Source organism: Alexandromys fortis, unplaced genomic scaffold (assembly GCF_014885135.2).
Source record: "Alexandromys fortis isolate MF-2015 unplaced genomic scaffold, M_Fortis_MF-2015_v1.1 scaffold_150, whole genome shotgun sequence".
Classification (NCBI taxonomy): Eukaryota; Metazoa; Chordata; class Mammalia; order Rodentia; family Cricetidae; genus Alexandromys; species Alexandromys fortis.
This window is the reverse complement of record NW_026068027.1, coordinates 2,320,491-2,332,986: the sequence shown is the minus strand read 5'-3', so window position 1 is coordinate 2,332,986 and position 12,496 is coordinate 2,320,491. Positions and strand designations below refer to the sequence as shown.

Genomic DNA, 12,496 nt, shown 5'->3' with positions numbered 1-12,496 from the left:
ATACATTCTCTTCTACCTGGGGAGGGGGCGCTGCAGGGGAGGATATGGGGATATGGCCTTTGATGAAGAGCTGAAGCTAAATACACCTGCTGAGCTGTCTATGGAGACTTGATCCTCCTGTCTTTGAAGTACAGGGATTCAGACTTGGTACCAAAGTGTTACACAGTGCTCTGGATCGAACCCAGATCCTCACGTGTGCAAGGCCAAGTACTCTAGCAACTGCACTGCATCCCCTGGTCCACAAAACGTTTTTCTGAGGTTTTAAAAGCAGAAGGGTCGGGATCTGTAATTTTCCCTCAAATGGTTAACTTGCTGGAATTCCCTTCCGAGGTCCATCTCTTAGTATTTCTTTTCTGCCGTCTAGCCCGTCTGGAGGACTCAAGGCTTTGGATTTCTCTCCTCTGCCCCACCTGCGTGGACCCAGACACTGCGCATCCCACCCCCTTTTCAGTACTGATCATACAACATTAAGTTCATCTCTTGCTTCTGTTTTGATTGTGCTTTGCCACTCTGTGGCCTCACTCAGCATACCCCTCCTCCACCCACCCAGCCCGTCCCAACCAAGTCAGGCTTCAAGACAGTCTCCACCTTATTCAAACTGCTCCCCTGGGTAAGGAATGTGGCCAGCCTGGCGTTTGATGCCAGCCTCCTTTGTCTCTTGGGTCTTCCACCCAGAGACTCTCACCCTGGACACAAAGAGGCAGGAAGGACAGGGATGGGGGTTAGGGGCTGATTCATCGAAGGCCCCTATACAAAGACCCGTTCTGCAAGGAGCTGTGCTTCCCCCACCAAGCCTTTGCGGATGTTGGGGTAAGGGCAAGGATTTGGTAGCCTTGACCCCATGGACCCAGAGGCAGGAACTAGGAACCGGCTTCAACCGTGAAAAGTCCAGTTCTCAGTACCTCCTCCCAGAGGAAGGTCAGAGAAGACAAAGAGGTGTTTACTGAAATCCTGGCTCCCTCGGGACACACCGACACACCTATCCTTACCGAGTACTGTCTTGTTTATAAATAGAAGTCAGTTTTTGGGGTTGCAGAGTGTGCAGCTGTGGGTAGAGGGCCCCATAGTCCAATGATGAGAGGATGTCAGGCTACACAGCCAGCTCCTTGCCCCCCCCCACAAAAGAATAAGTAGTTATTTTAAAATTTAAGTGTTGTGAACCAGGCAGTGGTGACGCCCAGCACTCAGGAGGCAGAGGCAGGCAGATCTCTGTGAGTTTGAGGTCAGTCTGGTAAACAGAGTGAGTTCCAGGACAACCAAGGACACCCAAAGAAACCCTGTATCAAAAAACTAAAATAAGGGGCTGGAGAGATGGCTCAGTGGTTAAGAGCATTGCCTGCTCTTCCAAAGGTCCTGAGTTCAATTCCCGGCAACCACATGGTGGATCACAACCATCTGTAATGAGGTCTGGTACCCTCTTCTGGCCTGCAGACATACACACAGACAGAATATTGTATACATAATATTAATATTCTGAACATTCTGCTCATGCAGTGCCTAGTGGAACAAATCACACCAGAGCCATCTTGTTCTCAGCCCAGTGAGCAGTGCAAAGCGGAACAGCACTTCCCTTGTTGGATCATTTCTGCTTTGGGGCTTGTAGTCCATCTGTTTATTCTTTAAAATATTAATATCTCATCCACCAGGCACAGTGGCACACGCCTTTAATCCCAGCACTCACTCGGGAGGCAGATCTCTGTGAGGCCAGCCTGGTCTACAGAGTAAGGATAGCCATGGATATGCAGAGAAACCCTGTCTTCGAACACACACACACGCTTTTATTTTTATTTATTTATTTATTTATTTATTTATTTATTTATTTATTTATTTTTCGAGACAGGGTTTCTCTGTAGCTTTGGTGCCTGTCCTGGAACTAGCTCTTGTACACCAGGCTGGCCTCGAACTCCCAGAGCTCTGCCTGCCTCTGCCTCCCGAGTGCCACTGCCCGGCGCACACACACTTTTAGAATATATATACACACAAAATTCTAAAGTATTATTTCTTTTTAAAAATTTCCTCACCCCTAAAAGTTGGTAGAAGAAAGAGAATGTCGTTAAACTAGTAAATCTGAAGACCCCGAGGGAAGAGGGTACAATTCCAATGTCCTTTTCCACCTTCTTCCAGCTGGGTGTGGAGGTCAGCCAACCACATTAATTTATATTTAATAGTGATCAAATGAAATAAAAAATGATTGCTTTTAATTTTATCATGTTGCCTACTAAAGTTAAAAAAAAATCTCAAAAAAAGAAAGTCATTCACACTTAGTGTTTTGTACTATAAAATTCACATAGAATCTCAACTAGTACCCACTGTGACAGATAGTCTTGACATGGTCAAAGTTATGAGAATATAGCATTTTCTCTGAATAACTCCTAAACACACAACAGGTACTTCCCTCTCTATCCACACACACAGAAGAAACAGACTTAACAAGCGAGGCTAGAGCTATACTCACTCACTTGTATAAAATAACACTATCTGTGAGCACAACAGTGCTCTGCAAGCCTCGAACTGGGGGTGGGAGAAAGATCAGAGTTCAAGGCCAGCATCAGAAACATAGTGAGTGTGCGGCCAGCCTGGGCTACATGCAACTCTGTTTCAAAGAAACAACCAAAACCAAATTAAAAGATAAAATAAATTCTTTAGTCTGTTTCTTAGGAGGCTGAGGCAGGAGGATTGCAACAAATCTGAGGTCAGCATAGGCTACAGTGAGACCTTGTCTCAAAAGAAAACAAAAACGCCCAAATGTATTAAAAAAAAAATCCTCAAGTTGTGGCTGCCTGGCATACTTCCAATCCCAGCAGTGGGGGAGGCAGAGGCAAGCAGATCTCTGTGTGTTTGAAGCCAGCCTAGGCGAAACACTGAGCTAGCAAGACCCTGTCTCAAAAGCAGAACCAACTTGGGCATGTTAAAGGTACAAACCTGCTTACTGAGGAAGGAGCCCATGAGTCTCAGCGAATCACAGAAGCCCAAGAGTCTCAGCGAGTCACAGGTCCTTCCTTTAGACTTTTGCTTCAGCATGGCATTTTGGCTAGCAAGACTTGCCTATCTCCCCCTGCCCCCCAAATGAAAACTAAAACAGAGCCAAGAGTTCTTTCTAAAAAAGAGCTAAAAAGGACCGCCATTTTAAAACAGGGACTTGGACAAGTTCTGCGTATTTTATGATGTCTGCAGGGAGAATGGAAGAGGCCATAGCCCCACTAGAGACGTCCAGGGATGGGGGTGCAGCCATGGTTTAACGGTGGAATATGGTAAAGCCACAAAAGCTTTTTTCTCCTTTCTTTCCTTTTTTTTTTTTTTTTTTTGGTGTGTGTCTCTAGATTAGGTGGCCCCATTCTTTTTTCCCTTCCCGCCTCTGTCTGGGTCACTCTGCAGCTTCCTTTGCATTACAATGTCCTTGGTGAACCTCGCAGGTGGTATTAACTGTGAATTCACTGGGATGGTGGGGCGTGGGTGCTGGGGTGGAGGGGGCAGGAGGCGAGGGGGTGGGCGGAGGAAAGGGATCTGAGGGGGAGGAGTGAACCAGGATACTGGAATCTACCACCTTTTAAATTTGGAGCCTTGAACTGTCTGTCGGCCTTCTCCGAGGCTGAGCTTGTCTCTTGCTTTCTTGCTGGGTAGACTGAGGCTCGCTTCCTTCTGGTCTCTTGATAATATTACTCGGAACGTATTGATTTTTTGTTTCTAAGATCTTTCCCCCTTCAACATCGAGCCTTAGAGTCTGAGCCTTGTTAAAAGTCTTTTTTAAAAAAAAAAAAAGTGGCTGATTCTTTTTTTTTTTTTCTTTTTCTTTCTTTTTTTCCCCTACTGACTTCTGGCTGACATGAATGTGGATCCCCCTGGTCTCCACAGTCTGCCTTGTTCTGACGAAGCAGAAGCAGTGAATGATGGAGACTTGTCACCAATGCCTGAAGTTCACGATCCTGAGGAGAACAATTCTTGCTTTCAAGTATCTGTTGCTGAGAAACTCCAAGAAGAGATCGGTAAGTTCAATCCCCCAAGAACCGAATTAATGAGGGGACGAGAAGGAAGAAACGGGGTGCAGGGTTATCGCCTCTTTACCAATTGTAGTCCATGATCAGGTGTTATTATCAACCTTCTGGACACCCCTCTTTGAAGTGTTGCCAGTGACAGCAATTCGAGGCTCTTATTTAGGCTCTTTGGAGACAAATGTGTTGCAATAATTTAGCAAGGTGAATCTCTCATCTTAACAGTGCTGGGCATCAGGTGTTGTGGGTGGTGTTCTCGGCAGCTGGGAGACATAACATCCCAACTCAATGACGAGTACCCGGTTTTCAGTGTACAATTAGCTTGTAGTGTATCCAAATGGCTTCTTTTTCCTGAAGAAGTGGTTGGCTTTTCTCTCAACCTTGGGAGGGAATGTGGGTGTCTCTTAGCAGCCTTGCACTTGTGAGCACCCCAACTAAACCTCAGTTCCTCCTACTGAGCTGCTGGGGCTAAGGTCTGGGCAGATTCAACCCAGGACTGCTACAGTGTGTGTGTGTGTGTGTGTGTGTGTGTGTGTGTGTGTGCACGCGCGCGTAGTATATGCAGATTCTATTACAACAACACACTCAGGCCAATGACCACTGTCACCTTTTTTCTGAGCATTGGGTTTAATATTTGTTATTTGGTTGGTGATTTTGTTGTGGCAGAGTGCTGGGTTGGGGATGAGCCGGTGGAGGGGTGGGGGTGGGGGACATCCTTTGCATGCAAATTCCAGATGTGTGTTTGGTGAATGTCCCTAGCGCCAGTACTGCTTTGAGGCCTGTGTGAGGAAGAAACCGGTAGTCCGTCGTCCTCAACTCGACCGTGAAGCCCGATAGAAACAGGCTGCCCGCGCACGCTTCAGCACTGCCAGGGGCTTGCTTCACTGCTAGACTGCGGAGTCAGGGTTGAGCAGCTAGCTGAGCAGCGCGTCACCCAGGGTGCTACAGCTAGGGAGTGCTGGGGCAAAGCTGGGTGGTGGTTCTGGGTTCTTCTGTCTCAGAAGAACAACAAAATGCTTGGCCTTGTGGCACACAACTAAAAACCTAGCAGTGGGGGACTTCATTTTAAAAAAAACAAAAGCAAAACCCAGCTGAAGACCTAGAGGGTCAAGGAAAAGAGAAACAAAGTCATTTGTTCATTGGAATTTTGCCCTCGTATTGATAATTATCGTATCGATAATTTAAATGGCTGACTGTTTTTGTTTTGGGATGGGGTAGGGTTTCAAAATAGGGTTTCTCTGTTGTTTTGGTAGCTTTGGAGCCTGTTCTGGAACTTGCTCTGTAGACTAGGCTGACCTCGAACTCACAGAGATCCACCTGTCTCCGAGTGCAAGGATTAAAGGCGTGCGCCACTAGCCTGGCTTTTGTGCCAGCAGAAGGAACCACAGTCACAGTACCATCTGGAAAGAGGCCTCTTTTCTTTTTTTTTTTTTTTTCTGCCTTTTTTTTTATTGAGAATAAGAAAAAAAAGTTTCCGCCTCCTCCCAGCCTCCCATTTCCCTCCCCCTCCCCCCACTTTTCTCCCCCTCCCCCCACTCCTCTCCCCCTCCCTCTCCAATCCAAAGAGCTGTCGCGGTTCCCTGCCCTGTGGAAAGTCCAAGGTCCTCTCCCCTCAGTCCATGTCTAGGAAGGTGAACATCCAAACTGGCTAGGCTCCCACCAAGCCAGAACATGAAGTAGGATCAAAACCCCTTGCCATTGACCTTGGCTTCTCATCAGTCCTCATTGTTCGCCATGATCAGAGAGTCCGGTTTTATCCCATGCTGTTTCAGTCACAGTCCAGCTGGTCTTGGTGAGCTCCCAATAGATCAGCCCCACTGTCTCAGTGGGTAGGTGCACCCCCCCCCTCCCGTGGTCCTGACATCCTTGCTCTTGTTCTCCCTCCATCTGCTTCTCATTGGGACCTTGGGAGCTCAGTCCAGTGCTCCAGTGTGGGTCTCTGTCTCTATCTCCATCCATCACCAGATGAAGGTTCTATGGTGATATGAAAGATATTCGTCAGTAATGCTATAGGATAGGGTCATTTCAGGTTCCCTATCCTCAGCTTCCCAAGGGACTAACTGGGGACATCGCCTTGGGCTCCTGGGAGCCACTCTAGGTTCAAGTCTCTTGCCAACACTAAGGTGGCTCTTTTAACTAAGATATGTGCTTCCCTGTGGGAAGTACCCTACAACAGATGGGCACAGGAGATCGCTTCTTAAGTATAACCCCAGCAGCACAGACACTAAGGGCAACATTGAATAAATGGGACCTACTAAAGCTGAGAAGGCTTCTGTAAAGCAAAGGACACTGTCACTAAGACAAAAAGGCAACCTACTGACTGGGAGAAGATCTTCACCAACCCCGCAACAGACAAAGGTCTGATCTCCAAAATATATAGAGAACTCAAGAAACTAGACTTTAAAATGCTAATTAACCCAATTTTTTTTTTTTTTAGTATTGGGGACTAAACCCAGTGCTGCACATTGGTAATGGTAAATGATTTTATTTAATCTTGGAAATTTCCTTCCATAACATTTAGTACAATGGATTTCTTTATGACATTTTCATGTGTGCATGTTAGTTCATTGATACGTTAGTTCATGTATGTTTCTTGTCATATGACTAGACTAGAACTGATTCAGTGGTAGAGCACGAACGGTCCCAACAGGGTTCGACTCCCAGCACCATGCAAAAAACTGGGGGAGATAAATGTATTAAAATCTGATATCTGGGGGGCTGGAGAGATGGCTCAGTGGTTAAGAGTACTGCCTGCTCTTCCAAAGGTCCTGAGTTCAATTCCCAGCAACCACATGGTCGCTCACAACCATCTGTAATGAGGTCTGGTGCCCTCTGGCCTGCAGACATACACACAAACCGAATATTGTATACATAGTAAATAAATAAATATTTAAAAAAAAATCTGATATCTGGGATTATAAACCAGCACTCAGAAGGTAAAAGTAGGAGAATCGAGAGGGAAAACAAAAACCCAGAGACTGTATGCTAGGCTCTTGACTGCTAAGTGCTTTTGCTATTTATTTATTAATTAATTTCCTTATTTTATCTGCACTGGTGTTTTGCTTGCATGTCTCTCTGTCTGTGAGGGTGTCGGATCCTCTGGAACTGGAGTTACAAATTGTTGTGGGCTGCCATGTAGGTGCTGGGAATTGAACCCAGATCCCTTGGAAGAGCTGACAGTGCTCTTAACCACTGAGCCATCTCTCCAGCTCCCCCGAGTGCTGGGATTAAAGGCGTGCACCACCACCGCCCGGCTTTTTTATTTGTTTTTTTAACTGGGGCTGGTCTCAGCCTATGTCAGCTTCTGGAGCAGTTAGGCTTCCAGTGTGTGCTACCTCCCCACTGCCAGAGCTCACACTGTACGTAGGTCACAGTCCTGACTGAGAGAAATTAGGCTTTACTCTTACTTAGATTTAGGGCTATGATGATGACTACTTTGACAATAAATATGTTAAACCTAAATAGTATCTGGGAGTTGTTGTTGGTTTTTTTTTTTTTTTTTTCTGTAGCCCTATCTGGCCTGGAACTTGCTTTGTAGACCGGTATGGCCTGGAACTCAGATCAGCCTGCCTCTGGTGTGCGCCACGGTGCCCGGCTGAAAACATTTTATTAACAAATTATCTGTTTATTCCTAGCAGGCTCTCCTTGCCCTTTCTCTGTGGACCCACCACCTCAGGACAGCTCCGATGCTCCTAACAGTCCCACAACGCTCCCCGCTCCTGAGTCTGAAGAGGGCGCTGAGAATAAGGCGGAGGACAAGGTCCACGCCAGGAAGCCGAAGATCCGGACCGTGTTCTCTGACACGCAGCTGTGTGCGCTGAGGGACAGGTTTCAGAAGCAAAGGTACCTCAGCCTCCAGCAGATGCAAGAACTCTCTGCCATTCTGAACCTTAGCTATAAGCAGGTAGGATTGGTTCTTTCCCGCCGGAATATAATATAAGAGAACGAGGCTGATTTGCCAATGGGTGGAGTTAACACCTGGACGCCTCTCTAACCGAGGGCTATCCTTTCTCATGTTAGGAACCATATAGTTATGTGTGACTCGTGGTTCATATGTTGTCCCCTTGAGTCCCATCAGTTACTTTATCATCTACTTCGTTCCCTGCAGCCACCACCGGCTCCCAGGTCACAGTCTCACAACGCAGCCCCGACTGGTCTGAAACTTAAATGTGTAAACCAAAATGGCACCACGCTCACAGGTCTGCCTGCCTCTGCCTCCCGGTGCTCAGATTAAAGCAGTCCTCACCACACCCAACATTTTATTATTTTAATTTGAACCAGGCACGACGGCACTTTGGGAAACAAATGAGGCTCCGTGAACCGCTGGTTTTAAAAAAGAAAAACCAAATAAAGTAATCTCTTCATCAGCACATATACTAAAACTGGAACAGTGTAGAGAAGAAGTTCAACCTAGATTCTTTCTGATTTTTTTCAAGACAGGGTTTCTCTGTGTAACAAACCCTAGCTGTCCTGGCACTCTCTCTGTAGACCAGGTTGACCTCGAACTCACAGAGATCCGCTGGCCTCTGCCTCCCGAGTGCTGAGTGCTGAGTGGTGGCGAGCGCCACCACTGCCTGGCTGTCTGCCTTTTAATGGTAAAGTTACAGACTGAAATGAAATGAATGAGAAGGCAGTGTGCGGCCAAACTCTCAGCACCCAAGATGGAGACAGAAGGCTCAGGAGGCCAGGCCAGCCTGGAGCTCAGCAAAACTCTCTCAATAAAATCATAGAAAAGCTCAAGGTGATGGTGGCACGTGCCTTAATAGGGTTCGTGTGGATAACTGTAGTGTATGTGAGGCCCTGGGATCAATCCCTAGTACTATTCCCCTACCCCAAAGGAAAAAGAAAAGAAAAACTGAAATTTGTCCCCTGATCTCTATGTGTCCCCCTCCGTGCTAATAAAAAATAAACAATATTATTTTTAGAATTTATGAAGCTGGCTCATCTGCATGTCTATGTATACGGGTGTTTTGCCTGTGTGTATGTCTGGGTATCGTATGTACAGTACTCATTGGAGGTCGGAAGAGGGCATAGGTCCCCTGGGACTGGAGTCACCATGTGGATGCTGCTGGGAATTGAACCTGCGTCCTCTGGGAGTGCTCTTGTCTGCATGTCTTTTTTTTTTTTTTAAATATTTGTTTGTTTATTATGTATACAGTATTTTTCCTGCAGGCCTCATTACAGGTGGTTGTGAGCCACCATATGGTTGCTGGGAATTGATCTCAGGACCTTTGGAAGAGCAGGCAATGCTCTTAACCGTTGAGCCATCTCTCCAGCCCCTTGTCTGCATGTCTTAAGTTTTAAAAAGCCCTGTTACTTTCTGCAGGTTAAAACCTGGTTCCAAAACCAAAGAATGAAATGTAAGCGATGGCGGAACAACCAATGGCCGAGGACTGGCAACAGCGTGACTCAGGTAACTGGACGATTTACACACTTTGCTTTTTGCCATCCCCACCCCACCCCACCCCACCCCACCCACTCCCTGCCGCAAGGGTCAGCGCCATGTGTGGGCTGCCCACCTGCGGGTGTTGAGAGCCCGCGCCCGTTTCCCGGGAAAGTAGTCAGTGGATTTGAACCACCGCTGTTCCTTTTCAGCCCTGTCCTGTTGTGTCTCTCTGTCTTCCGTCAGTCCCCTCCCATGCCCTCTCCCCGCTCAAGTGCTCAAGTGGTGATTGTTTGGTTGGAAGTATCACCCCAGCCCCTGGCACCCACATACCCAAAGAGCCTGGGGTGTTTAGATGGAAGCTCCACCCCAAGCTCCCTATCCCGAGAAAGCCCACCAAACCCTCCTCAGAGCTGCTCAAGACCTCTCCCACAGGGTATTTACACAGCCACACAGAGAACAAACAGGTGGTTTCCTGGTCTTCCCCATCTCCTCTCTTAGGGCCTAGAAGGTCACCTGGGACCGCCAAGTATCCATTAAACCTGGTCTGTTTCTAATTGGGTTTGATTTGGTCTGATTTGGATTATTGCATTGGCAGAGAGGTTTATCGGGTGGCAAAAGCTTTTCAGTAATCTTTTTTCTTTTTTTTGAGATGGGCTCACGTAGCCCCGGCAGTCTGGGATCCTCCTGCCTGTCTCAGGACTGCTGGGATTGGAGCATGTGCCCCCATGGTGATCTTTTTCATATTTTTTTTTGGCTTATGGCTTTAAATTTCTTTTTCACTCATTGAATTAATCACCTCTTCCAGAAGGGTTCTGCATTTGTGGAGTATCCCAGCCTCAATTTCAGCTATCCCCAGGGCTATCTGAACACATCCGGAAGCCTTCCAGTGTGGGGCAGCCAGACATGGACCAACACTTGGAGCAGCCAGACCCGGACCAACCCAACTTGGAGCAACCAGGCCTGGGTCAATCCAACATGGAGCAGCCAGGCCTGGACCAACCCAAATTGGAGCAACCAGGCCTGGACCACTCAGTCCTGGTGTTCTCAAGCTTGGAATAGTCAGTCTTGGAACACTCCCTTCCATAACTTTGGGGAGGATTCTCTGCAGCCTTACATGCAGTACCAGCAAAACTTCCCTGCCTGTGATGTGGAGGCGAGTTTGGAAGCCCCTGGGGAAGGCCATACATATTTTAGCACCCCACAAGGTTGGAGCTACTCCTGAACTACTCTATGAATATGCCAGGGGAGGTGTGAGGAGTGGACAACCCAGTTTCAAGTCAGGGCAGTGGTGGGGCGATGGTGGCGCATGCCTTTAATCTCAGCACTCGGGAGGCAGAGGCAGGTGGATCTCTGTGAGTTCGAGACCAGCCTGGTCTACAAGAGCTAGTTCCAGGACAGGCTCCAAAGCCACAGAGAAACCCTGTCTCGAAAAAAACCAAAAAAAAAAAAAAAAAAAAAATCAAGTCAGGGCAGTGGCTGAATTTCTTCTCTCGGGGATTTCAAAGATTTCAAACTGGTGTGGTTTCTTGAGACAGGGTTTCTCTGAATAGAGCCCTGGATATCCTGGAACTTTTCTATAGATGGGACTGGCCTCAAACTCGGAGATCTCTCTGTCACTACCATACCAGGCTTCTTTCAAAGATTTTTTTTTAAAGATTTATTTATTTATTATGTATACAACATTCTGTCTCGATGTATGCCCACACGCCAGAGGAGGGCGCCAGATCTCAGTACAGATGGTTGTGAGCCACCATGTGGTTGCTGGGAATTGAACTCAGGACCTCTGGAAGAGCAGGCAGTGCTCTTAACCTCTGAGCCACCTCTCCAGCCCCTCTTTCAAAGATTTTTATATATTTTTATTTTTATTCTTTTGGTGCCAGAGAGCAAATCTAGGTCCTTGAACATGCTGGGCCACCATCTACCGCTGTACCCTGCAGCCTCTCGTCATGCATTGTCTTAGAGCTATAGAACATTCTATAGTGTTGTGCGGGAGATTAACCTAAAGACTGGAGATTAACCTAAAGATTAACCTAAAGGGGACACTGACCTGTCTCCTCCCCCGCCCCCACATTCACACACACCCACCCCAATCCTGGCTTGTCTTTTCCTTAGAAGCTTGGGTCTTGGTGTGTGTGGTGTGTCGATTTAAGGGGTGGGGTCTAACTGGAATCTGAAGGAGGTTGAACTAACTTTGAGTGTCTTTATGACGCAGAATCTGAAGCAAAAGAATAAAGCTTTATTCAGATACAAAGGGCCGCTCTAGAGGATGAGACAAAAAGGATAATGAGTTTGAGGCTAGCCCGATACACAGTAAGCTCAAGCGGCGCAGAGATGATGTCTCAACACAATAAAAGAAAAGCTTTGGCTGAAGGAAGATTTTGGTATTGGCAATTAGGAGATTTACCTGTCAAGTGTGCTTTGTTTGACTGCTGTGTTCCTATCTGTAGAAAGATGTTCATATTTGACAGTCCCATGATGAACCAATGCCTGCTTGACTAGTCTAAAATAAAACACTAACTTGTTCTGTAGTGCTTGCCTCTCTGTCTTGCTTTCACCTAGTGGGGTTTTTGGTCTGTGAGGCAAGGTCTCATGTAGCCCCGGTTGACCTTAAATCTATGTTGCCAACACTTGAGGCTGAGTGGAAGAATTAAAAGTTTAAGACCAACCAGACTGCACAGGCTTAGTCTTTAAAACAAACAAGCAAAAAACCTATCATGTGACATGGTGCTCATGGTTGGATCTACTGAGTTTGAGGCCAGCCAAGGCTACTTAGTGAGACCCTGTCACAATAAGCCACAGCCCGGGATGAGCTGGCCCAATGTGGCAATGGCCTTGCCAAGTCTGACAATCCTCACTGGATCCCTGGAACTCACATGCTGTAAGCGGGGAGAACAAACATGTGAGCTGCCCTCAGCTCTCACCTGTGCACACTGACGACGTACACGTGCACACACACCAAATAGATGTAAACTAGCCAACAGCCAGAAAAGACAGATGGTTAGCCAGTAGAATTTTGCCCAGTACTGAACATTAAATCTCCTGCGACTGATTGCTCCTCTGAAAATCTACCTGGCAGGAAGTGCCACACTGGAATAGCTTTGTAGTTTTTTGTGAGTATGGG

The 12,496-nt window shown here is 47.1% G+C and overlaps 1 protein-coding gene across 1 annotated transcript; it reads left to right on the top strand.

Moving 5' to 3' along the window:
• Positions 1-3,823: 3,823 nt before the first annotated feature.
• Nanog (Nanog homeobox) lies at positions 3,824-10,597 on the top strand. Its single transcript, XM_050164143.1, has 4 exons — positions 3,824-3,983; positions 7,628-7,893; positions 9,316-9,402; positions 10,181-10,597. The coding sequence occupies exons 1-4, from the start codon at positions 3,824-3,826 to the stop codon at positions 10,595-10,597; spliced, it is 930 nt and encodes a 309-aa protein (XP_050020100.1).
• The last annotated feature ends 1,899 nt before the right edge of the window (positions 10,598-12,496 follow it).